We start from the raw sequence: 19,296 nt of genomic DNA on the forward strand, positions 1-19,296 counted from the left end.
GGGTTTGGATTCAAAAGCAACACCAAAAGAAACATTATTCCTTACCTAAAAGCAAAAAGTTTTGCCTTAGCGTTTGAGACCCAAGAAAAGTGCCTTTGGACACCATGGATTTCCAAAAGTTGCAGTTACAAGATTATTAACTCGCCAGTCTTTGCTTTCAGAATGCTCTCAACGGTTAAAGAACACAGCCTGCCAATTTTATTTTATTGTATTTTTGTTAAGTTTGGAGCTTGTTACTCGCTCATTAGAAGAGCTTTATGACTATTGCTCATGCAGGGATCATGGATCCATGCCTGCTCTTTCCCCAAAAAAGCACTAAGTGCATTCCGTCATTTTAAATGGCATGGGCGGTACATTAATTTAGACGGAGCACCTTCAAGACGGGACAGTTTTAACACTTTTTGTGACAATGTCAATAACAATCCTTTGCAACGAGGGAATATAAGAACAGTGCAATAGATGGGAGCAGATGGAATGGAGTAAGGCTTTTCTAGGAGAAAGAAGGGTTTTCCACCGCTGCTGCTGTAACCCTTGCTTCTCTGTATTTCACAAGGAATTTCGTCTCGAATCCTATCCCTGCAAAGGTTTGCCGAGCATTTTGAAATAGTTAAGAAAGCGGTTTATTTCTCTCCAGCTCCCTCCCACCCCCGCCACCCTGCCTGATCAAAACAAGGAAGTGTCTAACTGCCTTGAGGAATCCCAGAAGCGTGCGCAGCAATATGGTTATTATCGGCCTGATATTTGGGGAAGAAAGTGCTAATGGGCAATCTGGTGTTTATTTTGAAACTGCTAACAATGATTTTTCTTGGGTAAAAAAGGCAAGTACGTCTGGGCACACGGTTGAGTGGGTTTTGAGCAGAGGCTCTAACAGATGGTGTGAAGCTATAGGTGCGCGCTCTCTCTCTCTATCTCTCTCTCCCTCTCCCCAGACTTAGGGGAACCGTCGTGCCTGACCGGACTGTGAGCAGCAGGAGCAGCAGCCTGGCTGCACTCGGAAAGGCTTTTCCGCTCTCTAGCCGCTCCCGCCCCTCCCCCAGCCCATCCCTCCCCTGGAGAGACCGAGAGAGAGAGAGAGAGAGAGAGACCGAGAGAGAGCTGTCCGTGCGCGCTGGCTGCCTTTTTCCCCCCTCTCAGGCTCCCCTGGAGAGTTTTCCCGCGCGGCGCTCTCCCTGCCCGGCGACTGAGGCGAGAGGCACACAAATGCCGCGCTTTAAGTTTCCTTTCTTTCTTTCTTTCTTTCTTTCTTTCTTTCTTTCTTTCTTTCTTTCTTTCTTTCTTTCTTTCTTTCTTTCTTTCTTTCTTCCAAGAAGGCCGCCAGCTCGCTCGGCCTCGCCTCACGCCCCTGCCATACCCAGACAAGGGGTGATTCTCTCTCTCTCTCCCTCCCTCCCTCCCTCCTGCCCTGCCTCGGCTGCTTGCTCTGCCGGCCCGCTTCACCACCACCACCACCACCACCCCCCGCTCCCCACTCCCGCCTCTTCCCTCACACACAGCCTGGGCCTCCGCCGTCTGTGCTCCATGAGGTCACTAGCTTGCCATTCCCATTCCTGCAAGCCTTCTTTGCAAAACGGACTGCCGAGCTGGTGGCGGGGCGCGGAAGGGGGGCGGGCGAGCGGGAGAGAAAGGATAAATAAGAAGGAGGGGGCAAAGAAGAAGAAGGCATTTCCTAAGCCTTATTTCCCCCCCTCCCCAAGCCCGCCGCCACCGGCTCGGCCGCCAGAAGTGAGAAGGAGACGACGTCTGGTCCTTCTCCCTTGCCCTCCCCACCTACCTACGGTGTCTTCTACCCACTTTGGGGGCCACTTTTTGCTTGTTGACACAGCCATGAGGGGGCAGCGGGGTCCTTCCCAAGGCAAGCCTCCTCTCTGAAGCGGAGACATGGCCTAGTTTCCCAAGTAGCAACCTTGTAAAGCAGGTACCGTCTGGAAAAGCCTGAAGTAATATATGACCCCGCAGACAGAACAAGCAGTCAGTGGCTGCAAAATGTTTGTTGTTGCAGCAGCATGCTGTATAACTTCTGGTGATTGTTACCTCGCCTCTGATGAATCCGCGTATTTAGATGTGATTTATTTTTTATTTTGTAGCACCAACAGAAATCCATAAACTGTCGGTTCAGCGCCATTGACTCTTTGATCAGTTACTGGGCAATTCGTCCCCCCCACCCCTTTCCTCCCCGTCAGCGAAGAGAGATTAAAAGCCTGTATTTTCAGCACAGGGGCTACAGCAAAGGTCCGTAGCTTCAATTACCAATAAAAGCGTGCTTGAAAATGTTACCCTCTTTCTCTCTCTCTCTCTCTCTCCTTTATTCGAGAGCAGCGAAACTTACACGGCTGCCCATCGTCCCTTCTTAATTAGCCTACGGCGATTTCCGAAAACATTTAGCTGCTATGTACAAAGGAAATAAAAAGACATTGTCAACTGGAGAGCGCTCCAGAGTTTAAAAGGGGGCTTCTCTGTAACCTATTGAAATAATTATTGGAGGGCACAACGCCTCAGTCTTTGTCAGAGGGCTGGTGTTTGCCTGTCAGATCGGGTTTTCTCCAAAAGAACACCACTTATTTACTGCTGAAGGCATTTAAATCCAACTCCATTTTTGTCAAGATTACCCCAAAACTTTCTGGTTTTAAGGGAAAAGGCAGGAAGAACGTTTGAAAGCTCAAACGAGTTAGAGAAATGTACCCCAGGCCAGCGGTTTGGAAAGGCTGTCCTTTGTTTTTGAGATATTTGAAATTGCATTTTTCTAAGTGATGGCAGAGAGGGAAAAACCTTCCTACTCTTTTATGAAAGGAGCAAAAATGTGATGAATAAGAGTCAGAGCACCAGAATTCTGTCTTTTCTGAAGGGCACAGGTTTCTTTTAGTTTCCATGAATTAAAGCATCTTGTTTACAAAAAACCAGAAGCAACCCAAAATGCTATCAAATTAATCTATCAGTAAAATAATGTTAAGAAACTGACCCATCCAAAAGCTAATAAGCAGTTTTGGATTCTTCCTTCCTTCCTTCCTTTAATTTTCTTGGAGGAGTCCTGATAATACTGTAGTTATCCTCCAGAAAGTTGACCAGGACAGGTTAAATAATTTAATAAGGACCTGCTTGTAATTATGTTATTTACAAGGGATGACAGGGGTTTGAGAAAGAAACAGGAGCTGATCTCAGGGAAAATGGACGGGTTTGGGTGACCCCTGGAGCACAGAGCTTGAATTATGGAGATGGGGAACTCCGAGGTGAATCCGGACTAGTGGAGAACAAGATGACTTTTCACCTCAACACATTTAACTTTTACATCCCAAATAAACGTCTCGCGAGACTAAATCATCCCATTTTAAAGGGGAAAAGAAAAGCACATGAAAAAAAGCAAGCCACCTTCTATTCCAGTACATCAGGATTAAAATACACTTTTCTGCTTGTCTCTCTGTTATAAACTTGATCCTTCAGATTCTTTTAAAATAATTTTAGGCTAATACTGGAGCATTTCCCTCTCCTGTCACTACTTCTTTTTCTAACATGTGTCAGCTGGAAATCTCACTCCAGAGGCCAACGTATTACTAGAAATTTCAGGGTACTAACAATAAAAAAACCTGTTTCACTTTCTAAATATTTATCAATTGTATGGAATTTTAATTCAATACTTCAGGAGGATGGTCGGTATATCAGAAGCATTAAGAAGTCCATTCCCACAGAAGCGGAAAGAGAACACAATCTCAGCAACTCACAAAACTCTTAGAAAAAGCATAAACTTTCTCACCTGTTTGGTCATTGAATCTATTAATCGAACGTACAAATCCTGTTCCGTTCTAACTCCTGAGAAAGGGAAAGAAAAACAAAAGAGAAGCCGTCTGGAATCAGAAAAATGAGGTAGTGAGGTACAAAGATGACACAATGGATATACAAAACATCCAGCAAAACATAATGTGCAAGCTATTGAAACCTATATAAGAACATGAGGGTATTGAAATAAAAATAATCTTGACTGCAGGTTGTGGCTGATTAACATGTATGACCCATGAAAACGTAAGATATAGTACTTGCCTTTGACTGAGATAACTAGAAAAATACATGCTTGTTTATACCAGCCTAGATTATCATTAAGTTAAACCAAAGAGAGGGACAAAGACAGAAGCACTATAAATAAACGTCGACTACTTGAATTTCTCAATCTAATACATATTGTCAATATTTGCTACTCAAGTTAAAGATTATTTTGGTGTGGAATCTTACATGCCTGGCATGATGGAACTAGGCAATTTCAATAATTAATATTAATTTGTGGAACGGAGAGGGGAAGTCTCTTAAAAGTGATGTTGTGTGGAAGCAAATATTGATTCTGAGTGGGGTTTTTTTGGTTTGTGTGCTTTTTTTTGTCGCTGTTGTTACTTTCTACTTGAAGACCAGCCGGTTAATCATGTAAAGTACCATTGACTTATTGATCGTTTATGTTTTGTTTTGCTTCTATGACATAAGAAGAGCCGTATTCACAGTCATGTAATTTTAATCTCAAAATCTTTAGACCCTTTGTTTATTTTTGTTGTTGTTGTTGTTGAAAGGTTCAGAAAGCAGAAAGCAATTTTCTAACACAGAGAGCTACCATCACAGTCACAACAGAGGAAGCAATGAACAAAACTTACCATTACTGTACAATAACTGGAGTTTATAATGAATCCCATTGTTAGTTTTTTCATTGTTGGGCTCCTGCAAGTAATGACAAGTAATTGCATTTAATATATTATTTTAAAATGCTGTAAATGGGTTCCAGTTGCCTTTATATTCATATTTCAGCAGCACTTCTCCGTTACATTGTTTTATTTTGTTTACCTATATTTTTCACAGCCAAGGTTTGGTTGGTACAAAAAAAAATGTGGCTTTAGCTCTTAAAATAAACCCGTTAGGCTGAGGCGACTTAGTAAACCAGTCTTAGAGGCCAATCCTTGACATCAAAACTTAGGAAACTACACGTGGTTTGGACGCCTCTGGAGTCCCCTTATAACCGGTAGCGTCTAAGTCAAGGTGAAAATAGTTTTTTTATCATCCGAATCAAACTTAAATCACATGATGTTTTGTATGTGTTTTTCAAGAGTGTTGCGGGGAAGTTATATTAAAAACTTACTTTCTCTTTTTCCACAAAGTCCACAAAAGCTGTCCTTTCAATCTCCACTGGCTGTCCCTGCCTGTCGTACAGAGCTAAGACGAAGTGGAAAAAATTGGATTTTCTGAGATTGGAAGGCGGCTGTTTCTCGAAATGTGCCCGAGCCAACCCCACACCGCTGCGGGGAGAAAAACAAGATAATGTCTGTGAGAATTGGAGACACCGGAGAAACAGAGAGTGTGGGGACTTGGATAAGGGTGAAAAGGGGGGGGGGGGCTGACGGCTTCTGTCTAAAAACAACATCCACCACAACATTGGGAGATGACGGGAATTACATTTGGGAAAAAGGAAAATTTCTTGATTTGTCACTATCGCCTAATATGATGTAATTGAACAGGGGGAGAGAGAGAGAGAGGAGCGAGCGAGCATGGGAGAGGGAAACGAGGGTGGGGGAGACATTGAAGCGGAGTTCAGGGAGATTGTAATTGATATGGAGTATTGAGGGCGATTTACGGTCGGTATGAGAAACACAAGAGCGGGAAGGAGAAAGGATCATCTGGCACACGTACCTTTGGGCGGCTGTGTTAGCATCCACTACCCCAGCAGTATGCATCCATGAACGGACTGGGTTCATTCCACTGCCCAGCGGTTCTTCTTTCATGGTCGTCCCACCTCGTGGTATATTTTCCTGAATCCCAAACATTAAAACAATCTTGGGACAAAACCAGCTCCTAACCAAATGGGGCTTAAAAAATGATGAGAAATGTCAGAAAGAGAGGGGGGCGGGGGGCCGTAAGCGTTGATGGTTGTTTCTTTCTCTGTGTGTGTTTTTTTTTCCTCCCTCGCCTTTCTCTCTTTCTTTCTCTCTCTCTCCTCGGTCTCTCACTCTCCTTGGCGACCGGAATATAAGAAATGACTTTACTCCCCGCGATGTACAGGAGAAAAGCCCAGTTCAAGTCGTCTTTCCGTCTTCAATCTGTCCTGTATTGGCACGACATAAACAATATACTGAGCAGTTCTACTTGGATGGCGTTCCAGTTTGGAGGTTTAAAAAAAAAAACCCGGAGGGGTTGAAGGGAGAAGGGGGGAAAAATTAAGTTTTTTTTGTTTTTAAAAAAGTAGCAACTACAGCCGTCGGTATTACGAGATCGTCTTCCCCCCCTTCTTTCTTTCTTTCTTTCTCTTTCCTTCTTTCCTCTTTCTTTCTTTCACAAATAAATAATTTTTGTTGTTTGTTTGTAGAAGGCTTCTCAATGTGGTGTCATCCTAGTAAAACAGCATCAAAAAACCTTCAGGACACTGCTGAATCGACCACTTCTGGCAAGGCTCCTGCTTCCAAAAGACAAATAAACGAAAAAATGATTACCATGGAGGTGTTCCTGGACACAGGAGAGCTTGATGAGGGGCCTTTAGCGTCTTGCAGAATGGATGGGAAGCGTACAAAACAGCCCTCTATCCCCTAGGAATGGAACCTTTCCCGGGAGCCAAAACTCTAAACCCACGGGAACTGCGCTGTCAGATTCTGACGTTCGGAAGGCGGAGCCAACACCATATATGGGGGGCAGAACAAATCCTCCCTTTAGCCGAGAGCTCCACAGCTTGTTTAGTTCTGACTGACTGCTGCAGCCTCAGAGTGCAGGCTCTCCGCTTCTCCCCCCTCCCTTATAACGCAAGCGGTTTTTTTTATTATTTCATATACACACACGCGCACACGCACACACACATGCACGCACGCATATAATACCTTGGTATATATATATATGTAATATATACATACATACACACACACACATATGCATGCAACACACACGCGCACCAGCAGCCAATGAAGTTAGAATATCGTTGCGAGGGTTTGTTTTTTTTAAGTCGCGGCACAAGGACAGCTGGAGCGCCGTGCGGTTCGAAAAGAATCACGATCGTTAAAAGGCTAGCTAGCCTAAATATAAACAACAGAGACCAATGCTGTTTGTGAAGCACGGTGCACCCCAAGCCCGTGCGCCACAGCAAAATGTGCCCTTAAAGAGGAGGCGAGGAAACAGGACGTGTGTGTGTGTGTGTGTGTGTGCGCGCGCGTGTGTGTTTGTGCGCCTTATGCCCGTGTCTGTAGGCTGGTCATCCACGAGTACAAGTCTGTCGGTTATCTGGATCCTCCGCCCTCTCCATCCACACCCCCCTTTCCCTCCCTCTTACAGCAATATTTGGGTTAAATTATGAAAGAAAGGGCAAGTCCGACAAGGTTTCATGTGTGCTGAAAAGTGAATTGGCCAAGCTGGTCGACTTGGCTGCATTAAGCACACACGCACACTCTCTTAAATGAGGTCTCTGGTTTAATGTTACGGCTGAAGCCCTGCAAAAGATTACAGGTGGTCTGCGCGCCGCAGCGATGGTGGTTTGTGAATTCTTACCAATCCCCTTACCTTTAAGGCAAAGGGCATCTCTTACCAAAGATACAGGCACGAAAGACAAACTTTCTAGCTACATTGTTAGCGCCTCCAAGAACAATAGCCATCCCTCCCCCAAAGCACACACACAAAATTCTGCTTTCTCACCTGTTTCTTTATTTTTTATGTAATATTAATTTTTATCCCAAGGTACGAAATTATTATCCTACCGATATTTTGCAGTGAGGAGGGGGAAACATCCTTATAGAAATCTTTAAAATCTAATTCAGCGCCTCCTGGTGCTTTTCAAGTGAGGGCGTTTGTCTCTTGCCTTTTGGCTCTTTTACCGTAACAGGTTAGGAAAGGCAGCAGCATATCTGAAACTCTTGATTTCGAGGAATCTTTAGAGGTATGTGAGAGAGGGAGAAGAGGGACTGGGTGTACGTTCAAAAGTGCTGGTGATTAGGGCTGCGAATCTGGGAATAAGCACTATTATACACAGTGGGACCTCCTTCTAAGCAAACGCGTATATAATTCCTGTGTAAAACTTCGGGACTGCTGGAGTAAGGACGAAATCGCTAATTACTTGGCAGACAATAGACACAGATTGCTCGAAATGAATTATTCTTAGATGGACGGATGGATAGAAAGAGACGGATAGACAGACAGACGATATCTGAAAGGCATTTCCTTATACAAGAAGACGACCCTGGGGGTAGACAAAGGGTGGCCTGGACACTCTTCTGCAGAAACAGAACAAACCTTTTCCTCGGTCAACAACCCTACCTCGATTACATGTATATCTACAACATGAACCCAAGAAGGGTGTAGAATGAGAAGCTTCCCACATTGGGGTAGGTTAGGACTTCCTTTTATGTGAATTGGCAGGGTATGTATGTTAATATTTTAATTAATCAGTGAAAATCGAAGTCCGATTTGTGTTAGCAGGAGACCCCCGATCCCTCCTCCAAGGGTGAGGGGGTGCGGAAAGATGTGTTAGAAAGCAATCTATTTTTGCTGGTGTTGAGGGTTAATGACTATTGCTAAAGATAAGTGAATTATCAAAGCTGTTGCTCTACCCGATCTCAAAATCCATTACATTGCTGGCCGTCTAATTAAATACGTAAGTATAATAAAATCATATTTTATGACTATTTGAGGGTAATGAGATTAGTCTTTAGAAGCGATCGCCACATATTAAAGATGCCACTGTCTATAGAATGTTAATAACCTTAAATCAAAGTGTATAGAAAGTATTCATGATAAATTAAAGGGGGGGAAACTCTGTCTCCATAATCATCTTTGAGTATAACTGTGGGATATACTGGGAGATGTCATACTTCCCCTGCAAGTAAAACTAAAGTTACTAAACAGGTTAGCGGAAGAAAAATAATAAGACCCTCTCTATCTCTCTCTTTCCTTACATGTGTGTTTACATGCAATATATACTTAGCTGACAAAGCATCTTGAACTTCTCATGTACCAAACAGCTTTGTCTATTTCTTTTCCTTTTTCTTAAAAAACAAAACTTTTCCACCACGAAGGAAAGAGTCTGACCATAAGTCATTTTGGAAAACATAATGAAGGAGGCTAAAGTTCCTTCTAGCCGGTGGTAACAAAAGCATCATGCTTCAAACCATTTACAGTATCTTTAATTCAGATTACACGCGCCAAGGCGATTTAAATCTGATTACCAAATTAGAAGGTTTTAAAACAAATCCTTTTAAATCTGATACTGTTGACTAAAAGGGGGGAGGGAGAGAGGGGAGAGAGGGAGGAGAAGGGTGAAAGTTGCATAAGCCCCCATCACATCAGGTAACGATCCTGCCCCAGAAAGAAAGGGGAGTTTTAAACCTTTTTGACAACAAATGCAGCTGCCCCGCTATTTTGGAAGATATTAAGCGAAAATGAATGCAAATCTGTGTTCAGAAGCCATCTGGCCAGAAATAGGGGAGTCAGCTGCTCTTCACATCAGACTCTTAGGCTGAATCTATTTCAGCTCATTTTCTAGATCATCTGGTCCTACATCCAAAGCGTGGAAAATACGGTCTTTTATCATTCACGAACTTTTCTTTCTTTCTTTCTTTCTTTCTTTCTTTCTTTCTTTCTTTCTTTCTTTCTTTCTTTCTAGGAGAAATGCGCGGAGGAAAAAAAATTACTCCAGGGGTCTGCATTATAAAGGTTACTTGAGTTCCTCTCTGTGTTTGCCTGTTTCTCCGTCTGCCTGCCAATGTGTTTGTTTGTTTGCCCGCTTGCTTTTAAACGCCTCTCTATAAAACCCAACTTTTGAGTCCTGGTGAAGGACAAGGCTAAAAGGTCTCGCCTTTGACCCACGGGTGGGGAGAAGATGGCTGGGCGATTCTCCCCTTCTGTGGCGGGGGGGGGGGGAAAGGGCTACTTAGTACCTGGGAGGGGGGGGTTACTTTGAATAGTGCGCATGTAACCCTTCGGGGAAATGATGGTTGCGGTAATGCGACGCGGGATCGCTTCCTCTAACGGAGAGGGCGGAGTGAGCGGCCGCAGGCAGACTGAATCTCAGTCCCTGCCTCGGAGCAAGTCTAAGGTGAAGTTCATGGGGACCCCAGGCACCAGGGAACAAGCAGGCGCGGTGGTGTGGTCGAGGACAAAGCCGGGTGTTCGTCCAGGCTTTTAAAACACTTTCACAACTTAAGGCGGGGCAGGCCACACTCGCGGTGGGAAGTGATTGTCCCCTTTCCTTTGCCCCCCCCTTCCCCGCGACAACTCTGTCCGGCAAGAGCCGACCATGTCTCTGCGGAGTCCGTGACAACACTGCCGGGGCAGCCCAGCCCAGCCCAGCCCGCCCCCCTCCTCCGCGCCCCCGCCCTCCCCGCTCCGAAAAGTCTTGACCTTAGCAAAGTTAGTCATGCAGAAGGTGCGGCGGATTTGAATGAGATTTGCATGTGGCAGCCAAGACCTCCCGAAGTAATGATCCTCCTCCTCCTCCTTGGAGTGCGTGAAGTGTTCCTTTTGTGTGAATTTACGGGGTGAGGCTTCAGTGATCCCCCCACAAATTTGCATTTAAATGGCGACATCAAGCGATTCGCGTGCCACACACCAGTGGGCTCCCAGATGTCATGCGGAAGTCAGTCAGATGGCCATTGCCCAGCTGTCCTTCTAAACATCATACCAGAGCATGCAGTGACCTTAAAGGGACAGCGTCCCCTCTTTGGTTTTAACTACCACCCAGGCTTTTCTGTCTCCCCTCCCACTAAAAACAGCACTAAAAACAGCAGCAGCACCACCACCATGAACAGAAAAGTGGTCCGGGCTGAGTCGGGGGTGGGGTGGGGGAGAAAACAAGCCTGCTCCCGTGTAGCTTCCCACCATGTTCAGTTGTACAGCCCTGGCCTGTTAAGAGCCTGAGAAAAGAAATACAGTAATAAATCAAGTTTAAAATCTCCTTTTCACCCCAGTTTCTCTCCTGCTTGTCGTAACAACACACAACATAATGACCCATAATCACACACTGTACATAGATCGCACATATTCAAATCGATGGACTAATTTCCGCAACGTGGGAGAAGATTTACTTCTCTCTCTCTCTCTCTCTCTCACACACACACACACACACACACACACACACACACACACACATACAGAGAGAGAGAGAGAGAGAGAGAGAGAGAGAGTTTCGGGATGATACTCCCGGGACTATTACGGCAAACACTTCACTTATTACCTCCCTGCCACCAACCTGAATAAGAAAGAACTGTTACACCTCAGTGGTTCAAACCCTCCAACTTCTCCCGCGTGTATTCACTGTATATTCTGCTTGGCGCTCCGTTCTGTCCTGTTCGTCTTCCACCCCCTGCTGTCTTGTCCCCCCCTCCCACCTCGACTGGGGCTGTGCCCGTTCGTGTCTCAAAGTTTCCTCTCTTGCTAAAGAAACTTTTAGAGAAGAAAGTTGAGACGGGAAGAAAGGTGCCATCATTCTGTGGTGACAAACGCGCACCTCCCCCTACTTCTCTCTTTTTTTAAAGCTTCAGCTTTTTAGTGCATTCTTGTTATTAGTAGCATTGTTTTCCTTCAGATGGCTAGGCAAAGACTCGAAGTCAACTCGCCAACACCCATATTTCAGTTTTACTGTGTTTCAGGCGCCTTTGATTAAGACCATGTTTGGTTCCACTCGGAGTAATTTATGCCCGATTTCACCGAAACAAATCTCAGCAAACTCGTGTTTCCTGGCTTCTAGAGGAGCTGTAAATTTGTATTTCAGCTATTTGTTTAAACATGGCAAGGGCATTCCCAGAACATTCGGGGGGGGGGGGGGAGAAAAAGAGTTGCTGGAGGCACAAGCCACACCCTGATGGAACTTGAAGAACCTTTGGATGTCCTGACTTCGGATTGTGCCCTTGCAGCACACTTCCCAGTGTGAACGCCAGGCTTCCATCGGTGATCGGGGTCTTTTGTCTTGGGCCGGAGGAGAGAACCCCTGCCATACAGAGAGGCTCTTCTCAAAGGCCCTTTTCCTGCCAAGGTCGGCCCGTTGGGGTCAGCGCAGAGGGATTGAGACGAGAGGGGACTTAATTCCACATCATCTCGCCCTGGCTCCAGGCTCTGGGAGCCCATGTGTTCTGTGTTGCTACTGCAGCGGGCGGCAGGAACAGCAAGAGGAGCAGCTTAGAATGATCAGAGGTTGGCTGCGGCCCCCCCTCTGTTCCACTGCCCGTCCCGCTGAGCGATGGCAGACCCCAAGGGAGCTCGGTCTGGAATCGCCCTCCTGTGTGTGTGTGTGCGCGCTCCCAAAATGTTTGATCCCCTCCCAAATCAGTCCGCCATAATGTCCATCCACAAACAGAGCCCACCAGTGCCAACAGCACCAAAAGGCAGGCGGGGCGGAAGGGGGGGGCATAAGGATCGAGGAGTTACAATGTAAGGGCCGGAAATTTCTCTCTCTCTCTCTCTCTTTCTCTCTCTCTCACACACACACACTCACACGCACACACTCACACACACACACCGACGTGCGATCCACCCGCCGGGCGCTACTCCAAGACTGGGTTCAAGTTCAGAGGGACGAGTCTTCAGCCTCCACATGTGATCCGCAGCCCGATTTAGGAAAGCGTGTCTCGCTTACTCTCACCAGCCACGTCGTGAAGCAGTTCGGCTTCAGATTCCTGAATAACTTATTTTCTAGGGCAAAGACGAGTGTTTTTATATACATATATAGAAACCAGACAAGACCGTCTAGGTTTGTTCTTTAAAAGAGTGGCCGAAGGAAACGAAATAGGCACCTGGGAGACGAGAAACCTATTTCGCCCCGTTTCTCCGTGGTATTTTAAGAAGGCGAGAGAAATATACAGTACATATTTTCTAGGTAGTTAACGAAAACCAAAGCTTAAGCTTTGTAGCAACTAGGTTTTCAGAGGAAACCAGCTTTTCTGATGGTCTTCTTTATCATCTCCCCGTCGAACGGCCCCTCCGCTTGTTGTTTCCTTGTAAAGATTAGAAATAGCAGAAGTTGGGGACTGTCGGAAATGGAAGACTCTATAAGCCTGATGAGGCGAGCTTGATGAAATCCGGGCGCGCGTGCACACACGCACACGCACAATTTCCCTGAATAAAGAGATTAAATTTTCTAAGTAAAGAAATTCTAGCCCTTAGAAGCCGCACCGCGGTGGTGAAGTTTGATGAACAGCGCCTCCTTGGGTGGGTAGAAGAGATTTTCAGCGCAAATAAGATTGAGATCTTAGGCTGGGGGGACAAAAAAGTAGCATCTCTCTCTCTCTCTCTCCCTCTGCTTATCGAACTGTCTTTTTGCAGTTAATGACACTACAGGAGTATTTGCCATTGCTCTGGAAAACAGCTCTTTTTTTTGAGAAAGAGGCCGTTCTGGGGTTTCTTAGGCCTTTCTGCTCAACTGAATTGAAAACACACATACGCACACACAATATTAAAGGAAGCGGAACCATTAAGAATACTTCTTTCCCCACGCTCGCTTCTTTAGACGAAGACCGGTCTCAGCTCTTCAGCTCTGAAGCGCTGCGACAACGTCGTTCGTCTTTAGGAAGAAGTAGCAAAATCGCGGCGGGGTAGTTTAAGGCTTTCCATGGAATCCTGCAAAAACAAATTTTTAAAAATGCACCTGGGTCTCTCCCCCCCCGCCCCGCCCCGCGTAGAACTTTAATTTGCCAGAAACGAGAAGAGGTCGTTACTTTAGAGTAAAGTGAACCTTGCTGTGACAGAAACGGAGACAGGATTCCGGAGTGAAAGTGATGTCAGTAGGAACCTAAAACCGGGAAGCGCATTTCATTGAGAAAAGACGGGGGGGGAGGGAGAGAGATACATGTCAGATTGAGGGGCTTCCAAAATCTTCATTTAGGGACAGACGCGTGCCCGGAAAAAAAAAAGGATCGGGGAAGAGGAGCGGAGAGAGCAGTTGCGGGGGGGGCAGGGGGAGAAAAGTGTTTCGGCTTGAAACAAAACCACGGACGAACAACAAACAAAAGCCTGCCAAAGTGGACGAGCGCCGTTGGCACGGCGGACTTTTCCCTCGTTGGGACGCGAGTGAATGATGGAGAAGGCGGCTGCAGAAAGAGCAGCCCGAGACGAGGAGGGAGGGAGGGAGGGAGGCAGGGGGGCAACCGAGGGAGTTTCGCCGCCTTTTCGGGACGGGGAGAACGCGGGGCTTCCTCGACAGCTTTGGCCGTTTCCGAAGTCCCAGCCGGCGAGCCCGCCGACCTTTACTTGAATAGCCCTTTGTTGTTGCTCCGGGATCCGTCGCGCCCGTATTTACGTGTAAACAAACAAACAAGCGAACACAAACCCCTTTGAACGAAGTTGAGAGTCGACCGGTCTTCATTAGCCTGCAATCAAAATCTCCACCGACTCAGACTGAACAAACAAGGATCGATCCGATCATTTCAGATATTATAATTGGCTTTAATTAAACACACTTCGTTCTAATTAACTCTGAAATTTTAGCATGCTTTGGGACGCTGGTGTCTGATTTGATATTGTCAGTCCAGATGTCCTAATAAAATTCCGTCCTCCGCTCAAGACTTCAATATTCACTAAGAACAAAATGCAAATTAAATGTAAAACCCAAAGTATCGCCAAAGGTATAATCAAGAAAGGTGTCTCCAAACTTCTCACTTTTTTATTAGGCGGTAGTTAGAAAATGCAGATTACATCCTAACAAGACCTCGCCAGAATAATAGGAAACTTAACTCTTTGCTGCTCTAATTGAGCCGAACCCGAGGTGCTTTGGGAACGTGGTACCCACCCACCCCTGCTGTTCAGTCGAGGGTCGGAGCGGGGTGGGGCGCGGGCCGTCTCCACCTCAACGAGTGCGCTCTTCAAGGTGATTTCCCTCCATTTGGGACCAAGCCCGGGGCGGGGGGGGGGAGGGGGGACGGGACGCCGGGGAAGGTCCCGAGTTTGCAACCACTTCCCAGAGTGCAGAGACGGCAGGATCGCCAAGAGCCTGAGACCATGTTCTCCTTGTCAAACGTAAAGGAAATCGACTATTTGGACAGATGCTCTCCACTAATTTAGTTAGAGGGAGGGGGATACTGGTGCCCCCCCCCGGCCTTTTTCGTATAATCCAAGGACCAAGCACGATCTCCCTCCCCCTGTCTCCTCTTAGAAAGCATTAGAGATACCCAGGGTCTTCATTCTTCTCGCGGCCGGCTTGTTGCCTTTTCAATAATTAAAACCTTAAAAGCTGGCCCACCACCAGCGAAGTTACATGACAGACTTTCTTGGACGAGCCTATTAGAGAGGCTTGATGGCTCCCAGATAGTTTAGTTGGGTAAATGTCATTTGTTTGTTGACTGGGGAGCTTCCGTCCACCTCGGAGCGAACGCCCGCGCCTGCACCGACCCATTCTTTCTTAAAAAAGCTGCCCTCTTTAAAAAACACGGCTAGCCGGGAAAGACACTCGCGTTTTGTCCACCTCCAACTTTTATTTGTTTGCACGGGCGCTGTGTGTGCCGGGGCCCCTTCCCCACCCCACCCCGCCAATCATGGAGTCACTTGAAGGTGGTGTCCATCGCACACTGGAATTAAAATTAGAATAAATCAGAGCGAGGGGCAGGGTGGGGGTGGGGCGGCGGGCGGGCGGGCGGGCGCGCGCGTTTTGAACGCACACTATTTGCATTTTCTTTAGTATATTGAAATGAAGCGAGAACCGCTGGGCGGCTTGGCTGCCCAGAGCATAGCTGGGGGCCATGCAGAAATAAAAACAGAGAAAGAAAAGAAGAAAAGGAAGAAACGGGCTCCTTTTCTAGACTATTAATAAGCAATTTGTCCCGCTGAAATTTACATTGCAAAGTGGGGAAGGGAGACGCGGGGGGCGGGGGGCGGGGAGAAGCACCCAGGCCATCAAGGCGTACGTCTGCCGCCTTCAGCTGTACCAGCGCTGTCCAACGTGGACGGACGGAGAGATAAATGGATGGGTTTACTCTTCTCCCCAAAAGTGATTTATGGGAGCTGTTCGAACTTTCCTTCCTCATCTAACTCTTGGGCAGGGTCCCGCTGCACATGATGAGCTTGGCCCATTTATTTGCATATGCATGATCAAGCTGTTCTCCACCTTTCCAGGGGTGGGCGGGGTGGGGGGGGTTGTTGTCACCCAGACCATCCCTACCTCCCCGTGTCTCTTTCTTTGGAACTCGCGTGTGGACGGAAGGGTTGCTTCAAACGCCGCTCTCCACCCTTAAGGCGCAAGGATCGTCGCTTCGGAAAGTCTAATTGGAGCAAGTCTGAGAAAGAAACGCGGACTGTCTTGGGTAAACAACAAGTGACAGGATTCTTCCTCTTCTGTCCCCCCCCCCCCCCCAGCTTCCCCGCCCTCGCAACAAAATCTTCCCTTCGGTTTGGAAAGAGGGGAAACTGGGGAGGGGGGAAAGAGAAGTTTGCGAGGCCAAACAGCGGGTAGAGCCTGCCACCTACAGGACGCTCGGCGCTCCCTGGCAAATCGGCGCGTGCTCCTATTAGAGCCTTCTTCAGATCCTGACGGCTGTTTAAGTCACTTATCAAAATTACCCAGCTATTTCTTCGTGCCATTTTGCTTATGAAACATTGATTGCTGGTTTATTTGAACTTTTTTTAAAAAAAAAACCCGCTATATTAAAAAGAAAGGAAGAAAGGCAAATCAACATCCATTTCCCACTTTCCAGATATTAATAATAATAAAAAAGAAGCGCGTTGCCATTTTTAGACCTTAGATTAAACGGTATGAAATGTAAAGATAATACAATTTGATTTGTTAATCTAACTCTGCGATTTGAGAGTTGATGTCCCCAAAGAGCAGGCAAGCCTTTTCTCTTTATTTATTTTTATTAAAACATCAATCTGCGCTGGAGCTGGGTGAACTCAGTTTCACCTAGAGAACATAAAATTCTCCATACCAAGGAAATAAGCACCTTTCATAAATCAACAGTATTCCTGACAGATCGATCAATTTTTGGTTGTTAATCCGAAAGGAGGAGTTTTAATTGCTTCCAACCTGGGTTTTCTCTCCCCTCCCCACTCCACTTTCGTTCAAGCCCTTTGGCGTTTCCAAACCTTTTCAAGTACTCCCAACTCGAAGTTTGAGGATTTGGATGGAAAACAAAAGTCACACCTTTCCAGCCAAAATCACCTCCCACGTCGCCCAGCAACAAGAGCGCCACATGCCCTTTCTGAACCCATTTTGGGGGGGGGGTACCCAGAACAACCTCTCCCACAAATGCCACTTCCTGCTGACAAGACTGTCAGCAAAAAAGACGGACGCGCGCCCCCGCAACTCTGCCACCATGCGTAAAAATGACAGAACGGGGAATTTAAAAAAGAAAAGAAAAGAAAACCATCCCGAAAGCAGAATCAAAACAAACCCGAACGAAAGGAACGAACAAATCATTCGGGCTGCTTGCGCAGCGAAAGCAGCTTTGGAGGCAGCGGCGCCCAAAAGAACCTCCCGCGTCTTCAGGCTCGCTTCGTGCCTGAAACAAATCCTGGATCGGGGGAAATTGACAGCAGGCGCGCCGCCCTGCCTGATCAATCTGCCCCCTAGCCTAACTGGAGTCAGCGCAGGACCCGAGAGCAAGTCAGGGGGTTTCCTTTTCTCCAACCCCAATGACACCCCCCTTCCTTGATCCAGCCCCACTCCCCGGGCAACTTTGCCCCTTTCTTTCCAGAATCAGGAAGACACCTGAGACTGAAGACCCCACAGAGAGGGAAGGGGGAGGGAGGAAGAGAGAGAGAGAGAGAGGAAGCAAGCGAGCGAAATGCAGTAGTAATGGGACTCGCAAAACCCAATCGCTTACCTTTCACGGCTAATTAGGCAACAGACAGGTTTGTTTGGGTTCACAAAGGAGGCTAGGAGTGTTTATTGTGGGCGCAAAGCTGGGCTTGAGGATTGTGTGTGATCTGGGCTATTTAATACATTACTTACCCTACGACAGTCTCGGGAAAGCTCTACGGGGCAAAGGGATGTGAGACAAGCGCAGCAGTGCGCAAGCGCCCCCCCCCGCCCCGCGAGCGCGCAACCCCGGGTTGAGACGAGGCGGGGGGGGCAGGGGGGAGCGCCAAGCGAATGGGACTTGGCGGGGGCGGGATGGAGGGAGTGGAAGCGTCTCTCTCTCTCTCTCTCTCTCTCTCTCTCTCTCTCTGTATGTGTGTGTGTGTTGGGCAGCGCGCGAAGTGATCCACCGCCTGGAGAAAGTTGGGCGGGAGGCAGTGCCTCCTGCGCCCGAGACCGACGGATCCCCCCCATCCCCCGGCCGCCCCCGCTGGGGTGATCAGCACTCGGACAGCGGACAGGAGGGCGCGGACCGAGCGTCGCCCATCTGCGCCTCGCTTAGAGAAGGCCCTCTGCAGAGGCGCTGGGGTGGGAGCAGCGGGGGGGGGCAGAGGGGGGTGGCATCTCGGAAACTCTGGGCGGCCAGGCGACACTTTCCATCCCTTCCTGTGGTACTCATAGTGTGAGTCGGGAGGGGGCGAGGAAGGCAGGCCAGGGGGCCTCTCCCCAGAACCGCCTGGGCTTCTTAAGGCCTTGGCTCCCGTCGGGCTTCTCAGCCACGATTGAACCAAAGGGTGATAGTTTTCCCGGGCTGATTAACCCGGGCTGAGCGGATGGGCTGCCGAGTCTGTGGTGCGGAGGGATGGAGAGGCGCAGGGCGTGGGGCGGCGGTGGGCGAGGAAGAGGCCCCGAGGTGGCTTTATTTACGCGCCATTTAAAACGCGGAGGAAGGAAGGAAAGGCCCCAAGTTTCCAGGAAAGGCATTGCAAGATTCCCCCCCCCCGCCGACGGCGCGCTTTTCTGCCCCGCGACGGACGAGGTTTCTCTTCCCATTCATCCTCCCCATTCTCCCCATCCCAGACGTGTCCAGGAATGCCCCAAGGTCCAGTTCGAACATTTCTTCAGCCGAAGTTTCTCTCCCTTTAAAAAACAAAAACAAAAACGATCTGGTTTATTAACGCAAGTTCCCTGTTTCCGAGAGCTTTTTATCCCGGGTTACCCGGGCTTTGGCCCAAAGCCTCCCCCCCCCGCCTCCGCCACCCGTCTTAGAAGCGCTGATCTGGCCCGTCTCAGGGGCCGTTCTGCAGCGCGACGTCTCCTCGGGAGTCGAAGCAGCTCGGAGACGCCAGACCCACGGAGAGCGAGTGATCCTCCTGGAGGATCCCTGCGTGTACCCGAAGATCGCCGCCCTCGAAGACCCGCAGGGGGGGACCGCTCGTGCGCCCCTCTTCCATCCCCAGGAAGGAGGCTGGGGCTGCCGGGGGAGGGTGCCAGTGGGGCGAGTCTGGGACGCGGTTTCGGGGGAGAACGAAAGAGACCGTCCGAGGAGCCTCGCCAACCCGGCCGGCTTCAACCGGCAGGCAGGG

The 19,296-nt window shown here is 48.1% G+C and overlaps 1 protein-coding gene across 15 annotated transcripts in view; it reads right to left on the reverse strand.

Moving 5' to 3' along the window:
* EBF3 (EBF transcription factor 3) overlaps nt 1–17,917 on the reverse strand; it is a 232,018-nt gene extending 214,101 nt beyond the window's left edge. For 12 of the 15 annotated variants that reach the window (XM_078391222.1, XM_078391221.1, XM_072995400.2 and 9 more), the window contains exons 1-4: nt 5,653–6,720; nt 5,105–5,261; nt 4,626–4,689; nt 3,746–3,801 (exon numbers count right to left, since the gene is read on the reverse strand). In XM_078391222.1, coding sequence (XP_078247348.1) covers nt 3,746–3,801; nt 4,626–4,689; nt 5,105–5,261; nt 5,653–5,786 — 411 coding nt within the window. In that variant the 5' untranslated portion in view covers nt 5,787–6,720. Of the gene's footprint in view, nt 1–3,745; nt 3,802–4,625; nt 4,690–5,104; nt 5,262–5,652; nt 6,721–17,735 lie in introns of those variants that run through there. The other 3 variants (XM_078391218.1, XM_072995395.2, XM_078391224.1) reach the window with 3 other exon arrangements.
* Nucleotides 17,918–19,296: the final 1,379 nt, after the last annotated feature.

This window comes from Pogona vitticeps, chromosome 3 (genome assembly GCF_051106095.1).
Source record: "Pogona vitticeps strain Pit_001003342236 chromosome 3, PviZW2.1, whole genome shotgun sequence".
NCBI lineage: Eukaryota > Metazoa > Chordata > Lepidosauria > Squamata > Agamidae > Pogona > Pogona vitticeps.